At 32.3% G+C, this 21,881-nt stretch overlaps 1 protein-coding gene across 2 annotated transcripts in view; it reads right to left on the reverse strand.

Annotated features, from left to right (window-relative positions):
* Nucleotides 1-21,881, reverse strand: part of LOC122498983 — a 223,282-nt gene that overhangs the window by 12,111 nt on the left and 189,290 nt on the right. For both annotated transcript variants that reach the window (XM_043607002.1, XM_043607003.1), the window contains exon 4: nucleotides 13,268-13,290. In XM_043607002.1, coding sequence (XP_043462937.1) covers nucleotides 13,268-13,290 — 23 coding nt within the window. The remainder of the gene's footprint in view (nucleotides 1-13,267; nucleotides 13,291-21,881) is intronic.

The raw sequence follows: 21,881 nt of genomic DNA on the forward strand, positions 1-21,881 counted from the left end.
TAATAACCATTTCTATAAAATAATTAATTAAAAAAATTAATATTTTTAATAATAATAAATAATAATAATAATAATAATAATAATAATAATAATAATAATAATAAATAAAATAATTATTAAATAAATAAATTTATTATTTAATAAAAAATTTTTTTTATTATTATTGGTTTTTTAATGGCAGCCAATAATGTGCCAATAATGGTTGCCAATTATTGGCATCGGCGTAGACATCCCACGATTTTACCATTAGTGGTCCATTATTGGGTGCCAATAATGGGACAATAATGGAATGGTGGCTCCCATTATTGGGCCATTAATGCGCCAATGGTTTTTTTCCCAGTGGGTTCTCATCCGCGCTTCGCGCGGGGGCTCGCTTCGCTCGCAAGTTTCAGCGCGCCTCAGGGCGCGCGAATATTAATCGTCGCGCTTCGCACGCAAATGGCTCGCTACGCTCGCGGTGGTCTGCAATTTTTGTGCATTATTTGCGTTCCTGTTCTTGTTTCCTATTATATGTTTCATAAAATATTTTTTTTTCTTAAAGTTACTACGACTTTAAGGATTACATTCTCATCACATGTTTTTGTTTGCTGATGATTGCGAGATTAAGTGGATTTAAATGTATATTTTTGGTCTTGATGATTAAAATTGTGAAGTTATTTTTAATTATACTAACTCTCTTAGCAGAAACATGATTTGCAGAAGCAGCTAAAATATTCTTAAAGTATTACTATCAAGTTTTTTGTGTAGTGAAGACCGGAGCGTAATGGCTAACTTTTCACTCTTTGTTGATTTACTTGGACATTTTTGTTTTAATTAAGTGTTTATCTCTTAGAAAAGTTACTCTGGTATCTCAGCTTTCTTTTAAAAAAACGAACATCCGTATATTACTCTTACTTTTTTTGTCTACAATGAACAGACACTTCGTCGGTATCGTAGGTTGCTCTTTATGCATAGCGTGTTGCATTAGCCAACACGCCCTAGGGGTACTTGGGAAATATTTTGTAATTTTTATCAATACAGTAAGTGTGGATCAAAAATCTCAAATTGAGCCTCAAAAAATGTTTCAAGCTTAAAACGCGATTTTAGTTTCTTTTTTAACCACTTCACTGGCAGGGCGTTCCAAATTTAAGAGTGTACACTACACTGAGAAAACTGGAGTATTGGACTAAACATCTGGAGGGACAAATCGTTGATATTTGAGAGTTAGCTATTGGATAACAATCTAAATGTTCAAATACACCATTGACAGATATTCGTGCCATTTCTCTAACAGAGGGACAAATTAACCATCTTGAGAAATCCATTCCTTATCCGGCGCGAAATGAATAAATATGGCAACCTAACCCCTAAATTAAATACATAAAATGTCAGAAAAATAATTTCGCGCACATCAGATCGTACACATTTTCTGCGCAACTTTTAACCCTCAGATATAATGAGAGAGAATATACAAGTAGATTTCCATTATCAATTCAAAATTTATTTTAGAAGGACTATTTAACTCTCTTCATAAGCAAAGGAAACATACACTTTTTGAACCTCTGAAATTTGACTCTCCAGTTTTCTCAGTGTACTTTTAACTTCTACAAAACAATATTTCTATAGTTTAGACATCAGGGAACAAGATTATCACAATAAAAATTTCAGTTTTTGAGATTTTCAATGTTTCTTCGAACGTTGAAATACTTAATTTTTACCACTTTTCAACAAATGGCGTTCCACTTTCTTTCAATTTTTACGCAGTAAAACTCATATTTTTTATTTAAAAAAATGTATTTATATACAATAATATAATAATATAATGCAATAATTATAATAATAATTATTACAATAATAGTAATTGTTATTATTAATAATAATTATTATATTTTATTTATCAATTATTTATATTTATTTTTTATTTATTACATTATTATTATTATAATATAATATTGTATATAAATACATTTTTTGAAATAAAAAATATGAGTTTTACTGCGTAAAAATTGAAAAAAAGTATAACGCCATTTGTCGAAAAGTGGTAAAAATTGAGTATTTCAACGTTCGAAGAAACATTGAAAATCTCAAAAACTGAAACTTTTATTGTGATAATCTTGTTCCCTGATGTCTAAACTATAGAAATATTGTTTTGTAGAAGTTAAAAGTAGTGTACACTCTTAAAAAATAAAGTTTTATTAGGGACGCCATTTCGGTGTTCTTGCCAGTCTGGGCCTCGGCGCGTGGAACGCTATTTGGAACGCCCTGCCAGTGAAGTGGTTAAAGATATTAAAAAAAAATTAGAACGAACAAATGAAAATTTTGAAAAGTTACTTTCATATATGAAATACAGTTTTTCTACTATATTTCTTACAATAGTGATTGAATAATAAATAATCAAACTTTGTAGAAACTTGCAGTACATCAAGTTGTTTTTGGAGAGAAATCATTTCGATTTACGATTTTTAAATAAATTATAATTATTCATTACGCCCCTTAGCCATTATGTCCCATTCCTCCTATATACGTGATTTGTAAATGTAATATCAAATGTATAATTAAAAACATGTAAATCCGGATACAGTGGATGTGATAGTTTAATTCTTATAAGAAAAACTTTAAATTTACTGAAGATTTAAAAATGAACAATTAGATAAATTTTCTGCATGATTTTTTTAAAAGAACGTCCAAGCGCCTAAACTTTCGAAAGGGCTTTCCGGCAGGACGCGCCTCTGTACATTACAGCGTCTTGTTGGCAGTACGGCAACCGTCCTTCAGAAAGGACGAAATTTATTTTTGTAAAAAAATATATAAATTTTATAGAATATTATAATATATTATTTTATACATAATTTATTAAATATATTAACAAATATTGTTATTATATGTTATTTTGAGTTTAAACAAGAAATTCAATTAAAGATTTTAAAAAAATCGCCATTTTTAATGCTATACAAATATTTGAATAAGTTATAAAATAATAAACGTTTTCTAAAGGCGCTCGCACAGCTCTACTGCCTGCCTGCCTGCAGTTCGTCATGGTAACACATAAGAACCCGTGTATAAATTGAAAATAGGACTTAGTAAGGCCCTGAATAGACGCCCTTTCGTTTAGTGAAGCGCAAACTAGGAAAATTAGCCAGGACCCGTCTAATTTCGTCACGCTTGAAATATCAGGTGATGATGTGGAAAGATAGAGAGGTTCTAACTAGATTGCCTTGTCACTGCCTGAATAGAAAAGCAGAATGTGGGGATTTAACTAGAGGGCCTCTTTAGCGCCTCATTAGTTTTTCTAAATGCCAAAGGAAAAATTTACGACAGGCGTAATATTGCGCCAGTAATACTGAACAAGTCACTGAACAAACACACATGTAAACAACAATACTGTTTCGACCAATCAACCTATGACTAACTTAACACTAACACTAACGTATACCTAACACTAACTCGCACGCTATGAATCTACTTTCTCATCGTCCTTATATACCAAACAGAACATTTCTTTAGCGCTTGTAATAAAAAGTGCAATATTTTGAAATTTAAAAATCGTAAATATTTTTGCTCAAATAGTTTTTAAACTTTGAATAGTATTTTAATATGCGTTTAGAACTATTTTTCTGATAATTTCGTTGCTTATTATTTAGAAATTGGGATTTGTCAATGAAATTGAAAATTAATTAAAATACCTAATAGGGGCATAAATAGATACCAGATAGATTTCCCTGTTCAGACAAAAAGGGCATTCTATAGTCAGAGCCTGATTGAAATATTTAATAGGGGCATAAATAGATCCAGCTAGATTTTCCTATTTGGAAAAAGAAGGCATTCTAGTCAGTGCCCGATTATCACCTATCTAGACATTACTAGTGTGGTTGGCCTCACTAAATCCTCATCAGTGCCCTCTTTCAAATAAGGCGAAGTCGGGCAATTTCCACACGGGAGTAAGTGAGTCAGAAAATTCAAATTTAAGGTTTTTTCTCCCTTACTCTCATTGCGCCTGCCTGCGCAGGCAGGCACAGCATTTCAAAAACAATTTTGAATTAAGAAAATAAAAACAATCCTCCATTTACCCGTCGTTTCAAGAAGCAAAAATAAATCACCTCCACTGAGATGAGACAAAAAGTCAAAAATTCGAAAAAACTTGAAAAAAACTAAATTTTTCAAAAGTTATCGTGGGAAGAAAGTTTTTGTCTTACGGACAGACAAACGTAATCGCCGGACCATGTTTTTTGGATTCAGGGCACATCAAAAGGCAAAGATTTCATAAAATTAGCAAAAGTCAATTTTCCACCAAATCCAATACCTTTTCATGTGATGAGAATGTAAAAAACCATTTCCAACAAGATAGGACCAAAAATTAAAATGTAAAAAAGGGTCAGACAAAACCAACTGTGTTAAAAAAATTTCATTGATTTTCTAAAATGTTACAACTTTTATGAATATATTTTAGTTATAACATTTTAGAAAATCGATAAAAAATTTTTAACCCAGTTGAGCTAGCCTGACCCAAAAACTTAAAAAAAAAAAAAAAAGATTCGATCAAAAAATGTTGTAGAGAAAAGTTGTTTGTATTTTCCTAACCTAAAATAATTTAAAGTTAAAAATTTGAAAAAATTGAGTTTTCAAAATTTTGAAACTACTGTAGTTTTTGTATTTTTCAACGAAAATGGCTGGTTAACGAACTTAGCCTTCATTTTTTCACTAACTTTAAGAGAGTTAAATTTAAAAACGATCCGATAAGTTTTTCAAACGTTATCATGGGAACAACATTTTGTGTCTACAGACAGACAGACAGACACCATCGCCAAACCATGTTTTTTGGGTTCAGGGGACCCCAAAACGTGAAGATTTCATAAAATTAGCAAAAGTCAAAATTTGCATAAAACTAATACCTTCCCATATGATGAGAATGTAAAAAATATTAGGGGAGAGTGGGGCAAAGGCGCTATGCGGGGCAAAGACGTTTTTTAAAATATCTTCTTTATTGTCTGTCTATTCCAATTGGTATTACAAATTAAGTTGCAATGCAATCAGACCAATTGATTAAAAAAAGAAAAACCTAAAAATATTAAATATTCTAAGAAATATAACAAAAAAATTGTTTTGCAAAAATAAAATGATAATTTTACTGAACAAACTTTTATTTTTTAAAACATAAGTTTAAGTATTTAATTTTTAAAAACGTAACATGTAAATAAATTAAATACTTCTCTACACAACTGGCGTGGTGTTTTAGTTTAATTTTGTATCTAAATATTTTTAATTTAAAGTAAAAAAAAAGTTTGTTATGTGGGGCAAAGGCAATATTGAACATAATTTGGTTAAAAACAATTGAATATTCGAATTTTCTTTTTATTAATTTACAATATAAGTTTAAAATCACTAAAAGTTTTTATTTTCTATTTAAATAGTTTAATTCTTTTAATAATATGTTGTTAACCTTATGTTTCGTAAATATTATACTAATAAATATCACTTGTTAATTTTTTTAAGGCTTATAAATGCTTTCTTTTAGAAATATAAGCGAAAACGTCGCTGCCCCAGCGTGTGGGGCAAAGGCATTATTTTGTATTGTTTTTAAATTTAATTAAATAATGTATTTATAATTATAATATACTAAATAACAACTATTAAAATTTCTTGTTGATTAGTTTTAGAATAATGAAAAACAAAGACTGCATAAATTAATTGCTTAATTTAAAAAATATACATCGATAAATGTAAACCTAGCGCCTTTGCCCCACTCTCCCTTACTTTATTTTATTTACTCACAAAACAAACAAAAATTTCATTTCTTTATTAAAAAAAAACTTTGAAACTTATTTCTGATTTTTCATCAAAAACAAAAAAAAATAGTTATATTATTAAAAATTTATTTTCATTATTTACTACACGGAAAAAATTTTGGGTGACGAGCCGTTCCAAGTAGACCGAAAATTTACGAATGCGATACGACTTTAGTTTGGAGGAGCTGCATTTCTAACTCGGGCGTGCTGAGCGCCCAAGATGCGGCTATTGCAGTCTCAAGGTTTTGAGTCTCAAATCTTGGGTGTTCAGCGACACCGACATAGGAACGTAGATTTTCCGAATTGAGATCGTAGCACATCCAAACTATAGTTCCTCCACTTTCCGACGATTGGGATTGCACGGTACTCAACATTTTTTCAGTGGTTTTTTGTTGGCTGCCAATAAAAAATCAAGCTTTTGAAAATCGATTTTGTTTGCTTGGCAATTCCTTGGCAACTAATATTGGCCCGATGCTTGGCTACCGATCATTGGCAGTAGCGTGATCATCCCAAGTTTAAACCATTGGTGGTCCAATGATGGTTGCCATTAATGTTCCAATAATGGAACGGAGTTCGCCAAGCATGGCCCATTATTGAACCAATCGTTTACTTCCCATTGGGTTACTATTATTATCAGCGAGTGATAGATATAGATTAATTCACGGTTGCCACAGGTCAGAGAAAAGCAAAATTAAATTTTTGTGGCAAACTTGATTATTAGAGTGATAGCATAGATTAGAGTGATAATTGATATCTCAAGATTTTTGATTTTTTTATCGGATGTTTGAATGAAAATGGAGGTTAAGTCGAACCCGCACACGTTGTGCGATGATCGTTTCGCGGCCTGGCCGGTCGGATTACGTACGTGCTAATAAAAGCGTCGAAACAGCAAGAGCGCAAGTCAAGCTCAATCGCGGAGAGAAACCTGCAACAGAGACCACCGTGGAGGATCATCTCCCTCAACCACCCTCCCATCAGGGTCGACTAGACTGCAAAATTCCCCAGATAACTTTCATCTTTCTCTCTCTTCTCGTGACCTCAACGTCAAATAAATTGCGAATCTAAAAACATTTTTCCAATGTACACTATGAATGTGTTATTTATTTTTAGAATTTATTATTTTGCTATATATAGTTGAGTTGCTATAGCTTAATTTACGTACAGAGTAAAATGAACGTCTTATTTCAACGGCGAAGGGAAGTCTTAAATTAAGATGCAATTTTTGTTTCTTTTTATTGCCATACGTCAGATTTGATCTTTGATTTTTGAATCGCACTAGGGAGATAAATGATATCTTCACCGTTTTTCTAAGGATTTTTTATCCCACTGAATTGATTCGAAAAGTAGAAGTAGAAGTAGCATTTTTTTTGCTTGTATATCTATGGAACAAAATTGCGGCAGGTGAAAGTGATAGAGAAGATGAAATAAATATACACAGCGGGCATGAGATTTGGATGCGGGATATATGAGATGGGTGTGTTGAATAATTAATTTGAATGACCCCCAAAGCATTCAGGAATCGAAGTATATATTATATATAGATATAGGTATATATGTGTGTAAAGCGTTGCGGTTGTCGCGCCGTTGATCGTATCGTGCCGCGGGTGATTTTAAATCAGAAAGTTAATTAGACGCGTTTCACTGTCTTTTATGTCGCACGTCCATCCGCACGATCTTTTAAACCGTGTGTGCCTGCCTTGAGGCATATATCGTATAAGCCATGCCAACACCGATCGCCATTATCATGCGGACTAATTAAACTCCAATCGACGCTGACACTCGAAAGAACGCGACGAGACATCGCACTTTTGTGTCGGCTACCGTTTATATTATATTATACGGTGCAGTGTCTCGTCACTTTTTGCACACACGAGAGGAGTCATACTTTTTTTTGGCGAGGAAAATTGTGCCAATTTTCGTTTATTAGTGCGGCATTTTTTTGGTTTGTTTTGAAGTAACTTGCTATTTGTTGTACTTGATGGTGTTAAATTGATGGCAAATTGGAGATAATCGAATTGAATTGGTACCAAGTTGGATCATGCTGATTACAAACTGAGTGGAGTTGATACCAAATTGCAACGAACTGATGCTAAATTCGAACAAATTGATACCGAATTGGGTCAAAATGACAATAAACTAGGTAAAATTGGTATCAAATAAAATTGGATCAAATTGATACCGAAATGCCTCAAAATGATACGTGTATTGAAACCCGTGTAGAAATTTCCCTACTTCGCCTTATTTGAAAAGGGGCGCTGATGAGGAATTAGTAAGGCCAACCACACTAGAAATTTCTAGATAGGTGATAATCGGGCACTCACTAGAATGCCCTATTTTTCAGATAGGGAAATCTAACTGGATCTATTTATGTCCCTATTAAATATTTCAATCAGGCCCTGACTAGAATGCCTCTAGTTGAATTCACACATTCTACTCAGGCACTGACAAGGCGATCTAGTTAGAACCTCTCTATTTTTCCACATCATCACCTGATAATCCAAGCGTGACGAAATTAGACAGGTCCTGACGAATTTTCCTAGTTTGCGCCTCACTTTCGAAAGGGCATCTATTCAGGGCCTTATTAAAGCCCTATTTTCAATTTCTACACGGGAATCAATATGGGGTTTCTAAATTTTAGTTTCTTTTGATCAATACCAAGGTGCGATTTTTTGGTCGGCCCATAGTTGGGCCAACTTTTACAAAGTCGGTCCAACTTCTCGTGCCAGAGGTTGGGCCAACCATACAGATGATAACGGTTCGCCGTCTAATGGCGACGATGGTTGGCCCAACTTAAAATGCATATGTTGTGCCAACTATACACTTCAATGGTTGGTCCAAAGACTGACGCCAAAGTTGGCACAACTTTAGATGCGTAAGTTGGGCCAACCACAATTTTCAAAGTTTGGCCAACTTCAACAGCCAAAGGTAAAAAATTATTAAAAAGCTAAATTATTTAAACAATTAACAGGTTATTATTAGCGGGAACATCAGATATAACCTTTACCTATTATAATTAAACACAATCTCATACATACATTTTCGAAAATATCTAACGCTCGCTGGGATCGAACCCCTAACCTAACGCACCGAAGACTTATACACTGACCACTACGCTACGCTCACATGGGAGTGCATAACGCAAAAGGTATATTAAAGCTGCAACAGTCGGGCCAACCGTGGCCCAGAGTTCGGCCGACCAAGAAAGTTTAAGTCATTTAAACTGCATTTGACAAAGTTTTGCCAACCGTGGCCCAGAGTTCGGCCAACCAAAATAATGTAAGTCAATTAAACTGCGTTTCACAAAGTTTTGCCAACCGTCGGGCCAACCGTGGGCACTAGTACTTGCCAAAGTTGGGCAAACTCTGGCAACCAAAACTTCGCTTGCCAAAGTTAGGCCAACCTTGGGCCAACCTTCAAACTCTGGCGGACAACCTAAATTCGCACCTGGGGATCTTCCTTTGCATAATTTTAAAATTAATACATTTAAATGCATTTTAGAAACCCAAAAATGTTATTAAACTGAAATTACCAACTTTTATTCAATGAAATTTTTTTTTTTGATAATTGTTTTTTAATGTTAAAAGCCCTTTAAAAAATTGCAAGAGTATCCATGTCGGGGTATTAAGAAATAAACAATTAGCAAAAGAAAAAAAGTGCTTCCAAAGCAAGGAAATAATAATTTATAGTTGAAATTTCGGGATATTTGGAAAATGCACGACAAAAAAATAAAAAATCACTGATTTTTTCGCCTTGGATCCTCTTACAATTTTTTAAATGACTTTTAATATTAAAATAAATAATAAATTGTAAAATATTCTGAACAAAACTAAATTTTTAAATTCCTATAATTTTTCTCTATATTTTTTCCTTTACATTAAAGTAAGTGTAATGCGCTCCGAAGCAAAAAATTATAGTTTATGTTTGTATTTTTTGGAATGAAATTACACAAAGGGGATTAACTCTCGATATAAACTAGGAGAGACCGGGGCGTAATTGATCACTTTTTACTTTTTGTTGCTTAACTTTGTCATTCTTGCTTTAATAAAAATTTCATGATATGAAAAACTTAGCCTAACATCACAGCTTTCAATTAAAAAAAAGTACGCCCTAAAAAGTGCTCATACTTTTTTTTCTAAAACAATGTTTTTGGAAAAATGCAAGGTGATCCATTACGCCTCGGGCCGGGGTGTAATGGATCACTCCCCGGGGCGTATTGAATCAGGAATGAAATTATAATGTAGATCATGAAATGTTATTACAGTATTGACAATTTTGGTTTCTATTGTAAGTTTATAACAAAGAATATTGAAAATGGAACATACTTAATTTAAACTTTAAACATTTTCATGAAATTTTCCAATTTTAAAAAGTTGTAGCGAAATGCAAAATCTATTTACTTAAAAAATCTATTCTCCAGTTATTTTTTTAATAAAGGGTTATCATTGGTACTTATTAATATATAAATTGAGGTCGTGGAACGCATAACTGCCTGTAACGCATGGTCGAAAGGGACTATACCAGTCAGACATCAGTGAGAGGCCTAGAGGCGTTCACTATTGTCTGACTATGGTATAGTCCCTTTCGACCATGCGTTACAGGAAGTTATCCGTTCCACGCCCTCAATTACAAGAAATTAAACTTGACAGGATTATTTTATTAATATTTTAAATATAATAGGTTTTTCTTAATAGAATAAGCGAGCCAATACGCCCCGGATGTGTTTGTTGAAAATTTTGTTATTTTTTATCAATACCGTAAGTATTAAACAAAAATTGTTAATTGTTCTTTAAGAACAAATGTTTAAAGCTCAAAACCTGATATACAAAAATGTTTTACAAGTAATTTTGAAAAAGATATAACAAAAAAACAAAGCCTTTAAAAATTTACTTTCAAGCGTCAAAATCACTTTTTCTACCATATTTTCAACAATAATGAATGAATAACAATGAAACTTGGTACAAACTTACAGTATACCAAGTACATTATTTTGATCGGAAACCGAAATTACTCTGACTTATAACTTTTGAATAAATTGAAGTGATTCATTACGTCCCGGTCTCCCCTACTAATATTATAATCTTCATTACAACTAAAGTAATTAATAAAAATTAAGTTTGGATTCAAAAATTAAACAAAATCCTTTAATTGAAGTAAGAATAACACAAACATAACTTTAAAGAGATTTGCTCCTAAGGTAGGTGCGCCTTTCTTTGGAGCGTATCACAAATAATCTTGCAAATTTTAATTAAAATTTTTGTTATTAATTTTATTAACAATTTACTTGAAGGATTTTATATTTTTTGTCGTAATTAGTTAAAAACATATCAAAACAATTTTATTTTTGGGTCTGGAATTTTTTAAAAAATGGTCTGGAAAACCTGGAAAAATCATGGAATTTTAAAATCGATGTTTTGTGGCAACCCTATTATAGTTGACTGTTTTTGACAAAGGTTGCTAAAAATTTGTTGTTTGATAAAGATTGTTAGAATCAATTGTTTTGAACAAAACGGTTTCTTTCTCATCATTTTTGTTTATTCTTCTTCCTCCTTGATGATAAGTTTCGTATTTTTGTGACGAGTTCTTATTTATTTGTTTTGTTTGTGGTTTTTTTTCTTTTTATTTTGGTTGTTAGCGAAAGGTCGTGATTGTAACATCCGGATCGAATACTAAGGAACGTGTATTGACTTTATGGTGAAGCATCTCTTGTTAAAACGTGTTGCTCGAATCGAAACGTGTGTGTCACGTTTGAGGTAAGGGATAGAGAAGAGAGAGAGAGAGAGAGTGTGTGATTTGCTTTATCAAATGAAGTCTTGTCTATCGTGCAGTCAGAAATCGAACAAAATATCATCTAATTTATCTTTTTGATAATTACATTAATCTTTATTAGGTTGCAAATGTGAAATTGAACTTTCTATTTGCTTGAAACATGTTCTAACTGACAACTATAGTAGCATGTACGTCATTTATTTTCGATGTTGGCCTTTTCTCTCTCTCTCTCTCTCTCTCTCTCTCTCTCTCGAAATAAATTAAAACCACAATGGATTCTTTTTTATCAGGGAAAATTTAGTATTTTTTTCTGCTTTTTTTGAAAATTATTAATATGGGAAAGTTTGAGATGAATCGTTAAGTTCGGAGGAAATTATGATGATAGTAAAGTTTAGGTATTAGAATCGTTATGTTCAGTAGAAATTGAAATAATAGCACAGATTTTCTAAGGATATAAAATTGAGACAAAAAACGAATCAAATTTGGAAGAAATTGTAATAGGAAAGTTTAAGTAGAAATTTTCTTGTCGAAGAATGTTTATTGCGAAAGTAGAAAAAAATAATTAAAATGAATTATGGAAATGGAAAAAAACTGCGACAGGAAAGAAGTGAGTGATGGAAAAGAATGAAAAAAGGGAAATATAACTTTATTTATACATCAGAATTGCTCCTTCAGTAGAAATTACTCTTGGTATTAAGGTATATCGCTATTGGCAGAAACATTTCAGAGGAACTCTGTCGTGAATTCTCATGCTTATTGGCTTCCTTCGTTTTATTACCATCAGCCATTTTATTTCCAAAGGTATCGAGTAGCTCCACTTTAAAGGAAGCAAACTTCCGTGTGATTGGACAATTTCTGATAATAACTCGTCAACTTTTTTTCTTCTCTTTCTTTTTCGTCTTTGAATGTCGCTATTTTGCGTGAAAGTGATTTCGCTTGAGAAACAAAAGGAATAAGTTTTAAAACAAATCTTCTTTTTAAACCTCCATAATGTCCGATTGTGTTTTAATTTTCACGCTCCTATTTTTTTTAATGTAGTAAAAGTGTTAGTAGTAAAAAAAATAAATAGTATAAATAAATGTTACTTAATATGAGAGAGACAGATATAGTATAAATTAGTAGTACAAAAATTAATATTATACTGAAAAGTATAAAAAAGTATTTATCAAATTTTGACAAAGCAGTGATGGGGTAAAATAGTGCGAAAAAATTAGAAGAGAATGAGTGAATAGAGGAATATTTGAATTGCTGGCAACTCGGTAGGGAACTCGAGATAATTGGGCATCATTTCGATAGCAGTGCACACTCGCGCTGCTTTTTTGTTGAGAAGGCCCAGTGGGGCAGCGCTCTCGCTTCAGAAATGTTAATTCGACGTGAGAGATTGGAGGGGCCAACTATAATATACTTATTGCCCAACCAATGTCAGTCCACAGCCCTCTGGTCAATTTCTGATCTATATTATATATTTTGCAGCAGCTGTAGTTTTGTGAATTTTAATTTTTTGGCGGTTGAATAAATCATCTGCGGAATAGATGAAAGGGCGAACGTCATTTTTTTTCTTTTTGGCTAAGACTTGGATATGATTGTTTTCCAATAGATTTCTTTTTCAATTATTATAATTTTTATAAACTTCTAATTTGTATTAATTTACATTAATGTTATAGTGTATGTTTAGGTTAATTTTTCTTAGGTTGCAATTATTATATTTAGTTTATACTGTAATTAGATTATGTTCTCACCTCTGCTGCCGGCACTCTTCAGTCTGGAACAAACAGTATTATTAATTAGGTTTTGTAATAGAAAAAAGAATAATTACATTTAATTATATTAATAACAGTAATGGTACAAAACTTGAAGAAAATACTGCATTTCTCTCTAAATTTGAATTAGTAAAAATGTTTACTAATTCGAATTAGTGACTGACTTTTTGCTTTTGAATTAGTAAATTTTACTAATAAATAGTATTTTCTACTAATTTATTAGTAAAATTTACTAATTCAAAAGCAAAAAGTCAGTCACTAATTCGAATTAGTAAACATTTTTACTAATTCAAATTTAGAGAGTTAATTAAATACTATATATTTATTTAATTAAGAAAACATTATTTGATTCAATTAAATATTTATTACTTTTTGGTATTTTTATTTACACACACGGGACAAAAATTTTTCTCGTCAATTAATAATAATACTCCTCGGCGGACGATCATCGATTCCTTCCCGTGAGGGGAATTGAAATCCCCCTCCGACACCAGGAATGGATTCACGCCCGTATCCCGAGCCGAACTCAGGACTGGCAGTGCGATCGAGTTGTCGCATAAAACTGCCTATAACTTTCATTGTTTAAAATAAGATGAAAAGTCAAGAAAGCATTGGAGAAAATGAATGTTTTGTTGTAACTGAGGCAATTAGTACGGTCATCACCCCTCAGGTGCATGATACTTGGTCAGTTCATACTCCCGTGGTATATCATTAATATGAAATTAATGACATAGGCACATCGCAGTTAAACTGCAGAAGGCAAATGAATCTGTACATAACAGCCTCTTTCTGATTATTAATAAAATGGTAACTCTACGTCAGAAATAGCACGATATGCAAATGATTTTTAAATTTTGACGAAACTTGGGAAAATAATAGTTTAATATAAGAGCTAAATAATTGTAAAAGAAATTTTCAAAATATCTAAAATTGTAGGACTTTAACCACTTTTAATTTTGCATTGAATTCATTTTATTCTTTTATAACTCGGTCAATTTTTGACCGATTTTGATGAATGCGACATGTATTTTTTCAGAAAATTACGTATTTTTAAAAAATTATATAGAATAAAAAGTTCTTTAATGTTTAAATAAAAAAAAATTGGACAAGTGCGAGTTGTACTCGCACTGCAATGGCGGGTTCCGCACACAAATATTAAAACAATACTTGCAACATTGATCGGTAATTAGTAGAATTAAAACAGAAAACACAGAAAACTGTGTGTAAAGTACTTCATTTTATAGCGGTGTGTAAAGTGTTACTTTACACACCGCTAGCAGTGTGTAAAATGAATTCCAGTGTGTAAAGTGATTTTCAGTGCGTAAAATGATTACTTTACGCATTCTTGTGACTGTTTGATGAGAAACCATTAATTAAAGCTTTTAAACAACAATTTACAATCACATTTTAATTTTAGCTTCTAGAAAACTTCATTTAACAGTTCCCCCACTACACCTAAACTTTCAGTAATATTGGCAATATTGCTGCAAGTTTAGTTGTTTTAGTGTTGCAAAAAATTTTGTATGACACTCGTGCGTAAATCAGATTATACTTGTGTGACTTGCAGCACTCGCCTTCGGCTCGAGCTGCAAACGTCACACTCGTATAATCAACGATTTTACGCACTTGTATCATAAATAACTATTTTTATATATATGTGACTGTCCACGAGAAAACAAGGCTTAGGTCCAAAAAATCAATTTTGATTTTTTTATGGTAATCGACAGATTTTATGTTGCTTTTTCAAATGCAAAAGTCAGAAGTTAAAAATATCAATTACTTTCGACAATATATCGTTTTAAAGATGGGTATGTCAAGCGTAGTTAACTTCAATCGTAGTACTTCAATCGCTCGCCCTGTGAAATTCACGTTTGGGAGCTAAGCCTTGTTTTCTCGTGGACAGTTACATATTGAGAATTCCATGAGTTCAAACGAGAGTTCTGTAATGCCCAATTAGAGTTCTTTTAAAAGTGTTAACAAATTATTTTTCTAAACTTACGAGCTAATGAACTTCAAGCCTTCGAATTTTTTAAAAAAGATTAAATGAATATAATTGAAAGAATTTGGTTCTATTATGTTTTATCAGTTTCTTATTTACAACTGTATACTTCTTATATAAAGTTTTTTTTACTACTTTTTCAAAAAATCAACATTTTTACAAGAGTTTTGGACACTTGAAATAGTTCTAGAGTTCTATAACGATTATTTAAACAGTTCTGATAATTAACAACAAAAAAAGCGACATTGATAAAACAGAGTGTTAACTTTGCATAGCACTATGATTTTTGCAGAAAAGAGTTCTAATCCAATATTCTGAAAGAGAATAAAGATTTCTAAAATTTTCTACCAATAAAAACAAGATGCCAGGGCTCTAATCAGAACTCTTAGAACTGAATTTTTAAATTTTCACATTTTTTGCACTCTCTAAATCTGAATTAGTAGTTTTCTACTAATGAAACAGTGCGGATTCGTTTACCAATTGAATTATTAACTGTTTTGACTAATTTTTAGAAAATTTACTAATTTGAAATAGTAAAAAATACGTTCTACTAATTAAATTAGTAATTTTCTACTAGCAATTAGTGAAAAACTACTAAAAATTAGTAAAAAATGTTACTAATTCAAATTGGTAAACGAATCCGCACTAATTCAGATTTAGAGAGCATATTTCAAAATTCTGTAACTTTTGTGGTTTTACGTTTAGAACAAAATGCGATTTGAATTACTTCTAGAACTCTTTGCAACGGTGCAAGAACTCTAATCAGATCTTCCAGAACTCTTCATTATTATTGATTGATAATTTAAAAAATTTCGAAGGTCTGTAAGTTTTTGGATTTTGATTTAAGAGCAAGATATCATTTGAACTACTTGTAGAACTGATAGCAACGATACAAGAAATCTATTCAGAATTTATACAGAATTCCGATTATGACTCCTAAAACTCTTAATATAACAATAGAAATTTTTTTTTGAAATTTCAAAGTGTTATACTTTAGTTGCTTTTACCCAGGTGCGAATTTTGGTCGGCCGCCAGAGTTGGAAGGTCGGGCGCAGGTCGGCCCATCTATGGCTGCCAATAGGTCGGCAGCCAAAGTCGGGCCGACTTTGGTTACTGTTTCCACCCAAGTTTGGGCCGACTATGGGTGCCAAAGTTTAGAGAACCTAATTTTAGTTGGTCGGGCCGACTTTGGCCTGAGTCGGGCCGATGGTCGGTAAAACTATGGCAGCCAGAGTTTAGAGAACCTAATTTTAGTTGGTCGGGCCGACTCTGGCCTCAGTCGGGCCGATGGTCGGCTAAAGTATGGCAGCCAGAGTTTAAAAAGGTTAATTTCTGTTGGTCGGGCCGACTTTGGCCTGAGTCGGGCCGACGGTCGGTAAAACTATGGCAGCCAGAGTTTAGAGAACCTAATTTTAGTTGGTCGGGCCGACTTTGGCCTGAGTCGGGCCGATGGTCGGTAAAACTATGGCAGCCAGAGTTTAAAAAGGTTAATTTCTGTTGGTCGGGCCGACTTTGGCCTGAGTCGGGCCGATGGTGGGTTAAACTATGGCAGCCAGAGTTTAAAAAACCTAATTTCAATTGGTCGGGCCGACTCTGGCCTGAGTCGGGCCGACGGTCGGTAAAACTATGGCAGCCAGAGTGCAAAAAACCTAATTTCACTTGGTCGGGCCGACTCTGGCCTGAGTCGGGCCGACGGTCGGTAAAACTATGGCAGCCAGAGTGCAAAAAACCTAATTTCACTTGGTCGGGCCGACTTTGGCCAGAGTCGGGCCGATGGTCAGTTTGAAGTTGCAGCTTATAAAATCATTTTTGTTCTTAGGCTTTCATGTAAGCGTAGCGTAATGGTTAGCGTGTTAGACTTCGGTGCGTTAGGTTGCGAGTTCGATTCCTGCGAGCGTTAGAAATTTTAATTTGTATTTATGTGTAAGATTGCGTTTAGTGTTAAGATGTATACAATAAACAAATAAATAATGAATAATAATAATTAATAATAATAATAAATAATTAATAATTTTTTGCAATCGGTCGGCCGACTTTTGGCTGCCAAGGTCGGCACGACCAAGGTTGCCAAAGTGAATCCGACCTTCTTTCTCATGGTCGGCAAAGCTTTGGCACCCCTGGTCGGCCCGACTTTGGCAACCATAGTCGGCACGACCATGTCAGCCACTGGACGGCGGGTGTTACAATTCGCTAGTTCGGCCGACCTTTGGTTGCCAAGGTCGGCACGACTATCCACTTGGTCGGCGCGACCATGGCCCGACCAACTTTTCGCACCTGGGTGGTAACGTAACATATTTTAATTTTCGAAAAATTATCGTGTTTAAAATTTTTATTTTAGATTATCAGAACTATTTAAATAAACTATAAGGAAACTCTAGAACCCTCTTTAAACTACTCAGAACTCTAATTATTCATTTTTTAAATAGTGGGGGGCTGCGTGAGGTTAATCCTCCATTATAAAAAACTGTTTTTACCGCATTTAATCGCCGGAACTATTTCTAAAAACTATCAGGAACTCTATAGAAATATTGTGGAGGAAGTCAGAACTCTAAAAAAAAGTTATTTTTTTTAAAGTGGGGGGCCAGTTTCACATACAAAATCTCCCCTAATAAAATAAAATATTGTTCATTTGTTTCATTTTATTTTTAAAATATTTGTTCATTTTACAATTTTGGCCGTTTTTCGCAAAACATAGGCATGTACCTCCCCCCTAGCGCTCACAGTTTTTTACCTAAAGAGCTGTAAATTGGCATACTTGTGTATTTTTTCGTGTAGATAACAGGAAAAATATAGCGGAAGTGATTAGAATTGATCTTCGTCATGGTGTTTCCATCGAAAAACTAAAATCTCTTTTTGCAAGCTCGAAAATACTTTAACCCTTGCTAGTTCTCACAATTCTTAATCTAGTGGACTGGCGTTATACATTTTTATTTATTTTTACGTGTAGATTTCAACCAACATACAGAAAAAATTATTGGAGTTCATCTTCAAATTTTTTTTGCGAAAAACTAAAAATTTTTTTCGTTTTCGAAAAAAAGGTGTGTACCCCCCTTTGGTTTTCACAATTCTTGGCCTAATGGACTGCAGTTTTGCTTATTTTATATATATTTTCGTGTGTAGATCTCAGAAAAAATATAGCGAACATGATTGGATTTGAGCTTCATATTTTTTTTCAGCGAAAAACTCAGTTTTTAAAAACGTCAACAAAGCGTGTTTTTACCCTATAGCGCCCAGTTTTTTATCTAGAGAGCTCAAAATTGGTACACTTTTTGTATTCTCAAGTGTAGATTTCAGGAAAAATACACTGAACATGATTGGATTTTATCATCATATTTTTTCCAGCGAAAAACTCAGTTTTTAATAATTTCGTCAAAAAAGCGTGTTTTTTACCCAAGCGCCCACAGTTTTTTATCTGAAGAGATGGAAATTGGTTATTTATTTATTTTCACCTGTATATTACAGAAAAAATACAGCGAAAAATATTAGAGTTGATCTTTATATTTTTTTTTAGCAAAAAAGTAGAAGTTTTAAACTAGGGTACGGAACCCTTCTACTCGCACTTGTCTGGTTTTTAACATTATTTGTATTTATTTATTTATTTTGTTTTAGAGCTTACATTTCTGTGTTCAATGTGTAATAAATATTATGCGACAGAAAGTATATTGAAGGATCATATGAAAAATCATATACATTCAATTAAATGTAATTTTTGCGGAATATCATGTACATCGTCATCAACATTGGCAACTCACATAAGATATAGACATTTAAATGAAAAACCTTTTAGATGCCAATCATGTGATTATAGTTGCAAAACAAAGCAGGACCTAAAGAGTCACATGTCGACTCACAGTAATGAATTAATGTTTCGTTGTAAAATTGAAGAATGTGATTTCGAATGTAAAAGTGATAACGTTTTAAATAGGTAAGATGAATAATATTTTAAAAATTTAAATCATATTAAGGGCATTCAGAAAAAATTCCCTCCAAAAAGTGTCTTTCCGCTTGTCATAATACTGCAGTATTATGACAAGCGGAAAAACTTATCAGAAAAACTAGAGGAAAGCACAATGATGAAGAATCATCTTCATATTTGCAAGTAATTTTTGAAATAAATATTGAAAAACAAGTGCCTCATCCGCCAGATGATTACATTCTTTCACTGTAGAGTTGAATATACTCTCTTAATTTGAGTCAGTTAAAAATCGTGGTTTTAACAGACAATCAGTGACTGACTTTTTGCTTCTGAATCAGTTAAAAATAACTGATTTTCAGTAAAAAATAACTGAAAAATTAATTAAACTTGACTTCATTGAATCAGTCAAAAAAAGAAATTTACTGAAACATCAGTTATTTTTAACTATTAATTGTCAGTAGAAATATTACTATTTGAAGTAGTGACTGACTTTATGCTTCTAAATCAGTTATTTTTAAATTATTCAAAATAATTTATCCTTTAAAGATGAGAAGAAATTTGCGAACCGACTATTTTCTCCCGAATGACCTTAAAAGTAATGTAATTAATTTTTTGTTTAACTAAAATTTTTTTTTCTTTTACAGACATGTTGCAGAAGAAAAAACGAAAAAAATGGTATTCTTGTCAGGAATGTGAAGCAAAGTTTTTAAATAAAAGTAAGCTTCTATCTCAGCATTTAATACAAGAACGTAAAATTTCTATGATAATTGGACACAAAAGTTTCCAATTTAAAAAAGATGAGGATGGCTGCTATCGCCTTAATAATGATGAAGAAGTATAGCGTGAACTTCTGATGAAGTTATTCATTTAAATAATACTTCAAAAAAAAATACACTTTAAAAGTTGGAGGAAATTCTAAAACTTCTTTTGAGGTAAAATAAATTATTTTTTAAATTAATTAAAGATATTAATTTACATTTTTTAATTTTATTTAATTTATTGTTTAAACATTGTTTAGATCCAGGAAGAGGAAGAGGATCAACATTTTGGAGAAAATTCCAATCAAGTATTAAAATCAATGCCACTCATTTGAATATTAAAATATTCAAAAATCTTAATTTTTCATATTGTTAATTAACAATTCTGTAGAATTAATTTTTTCGAAAAAAATTAATTGAATTCTTTTTTAAATTATTTAAAGTTCTCATTTTCTAATAACAATGTATTTATAATTGAAAAATTCAAAATAATCGATAATAGAATAATACTAAAATAATAAATCAATTAATTTAATAATTAATAAGAAAGTTTTTTGAGAATTTACCTACTTATATAAAGATAAAAAATGATAGTATACATCTAAAATAGTCCTAAAATCTATTTCTGTATAATTAAATGTTACGAAATTTCTATAATTCACAAATTTTTCTATTTAAAATATATTAAAAAATACAACTAATTTCTAAAACTATTAATTATTAAATTTAATTAATTTAAAGTAGGGTCTTGCAGACTGAATAAATAAATATAGGCTGAGCAGATTAAAAGTAAGTTAGGAAGTTAAAAACTTGCAATTTTTTTCTAATTTTACAACTAACTAAAGTGCACTTACCCTATGCCTGAAATTGTAATAAAATAATAAATCCGTATTTAATATAAAGAAGATTGAAAATGTTGATATTTGGGGTGTACTTCCGAATAAGGGGGACCTCCGATTTCAATAAAAATTGGTATACCAACGTATTTTGATGCGCTGATTACGAAACTGATAATGAAATTTGGCGCAAATTTCATCTTTATGGTGAAAACCATAAATTGTGGTTTTTTGCGTACAATTCGTACAAAACGAAAAATTTTAAAAACCTTTTTAAACAAAAGTTATAGAACTCACCAAAATACACATTTTATGTTCTTATCATTATTTGCTAAAATCCATTATTTTCCGAGAAAAATGTAAAAAACCATAAAATACCATAAAAAGGGGTCAAAAAATACTTTTGCTCAAAATAACAGCCAATTTTAACAAAATACAGTTTCTTTACGTATTTTGATACTCTGATCACGAAAATCATATTGAAAATTGGTGCAAATTTAATGATTATGGTAAAAACCATGAAAAACCCATAAAATTATGGTTTTTTGCCTCAATTCGTGTACCGTTGGTCTATGCATAAAGAAAGGGAGTCAAATTTACTTCCTAGTTGGTGCTAGAAGGTACACAACCCAGACCCGAGCCCCCTACAACGTGTCCCCCCCAAACAACCTTTTTTAAGGGTCCAAGGGGGATCAGCTTAGGTCGTGTACCCTTGCTCTGTGCACACAGAAAGAGAGTCAAATTTACTTCCTAGCTGGTACTAGAAGGTACACAACCCAGACCCGAGCCCCCTACAACGTGTCCCCCCCAAACAACCTTTTTTAAGGGCCCAAGGGGGGAACAGCTGGGAGGCGGGCGAAGCCCGCCTCAGGTCGTGTGCCCTTGCTCTGTGCATACAGAAAGGGAGTTAAATTTACTTCCTAGTTGGTACTAGAAGGTACACAACCCAGATCGAGCCACGAACTGAGGCAAGAACCATAATTTTATGGGTTTTTCATGGTTTTTACCATAATCATTAAATTTGCACCAATTTTCAATATGATTTTCGTGATCAGAGTATCAAAATACGTAAAGGAACTGTATT

Source organism: Leptopilina heterotoma, unplaced genomic scaffold (genome assembly GCF_015476425.1).
Source record: "Leptopilina heterotoma isolate Lh14 unplaced genomic scaffold, ASM1547642v1 Lhet_163, whole genome shotgun sequence".
NCBI lineage: Eukaryota > Metazoa > Arthropoda > Insecta > Hymenoptera > Figitidae > Leptopilina > Leptopilina heterotoma.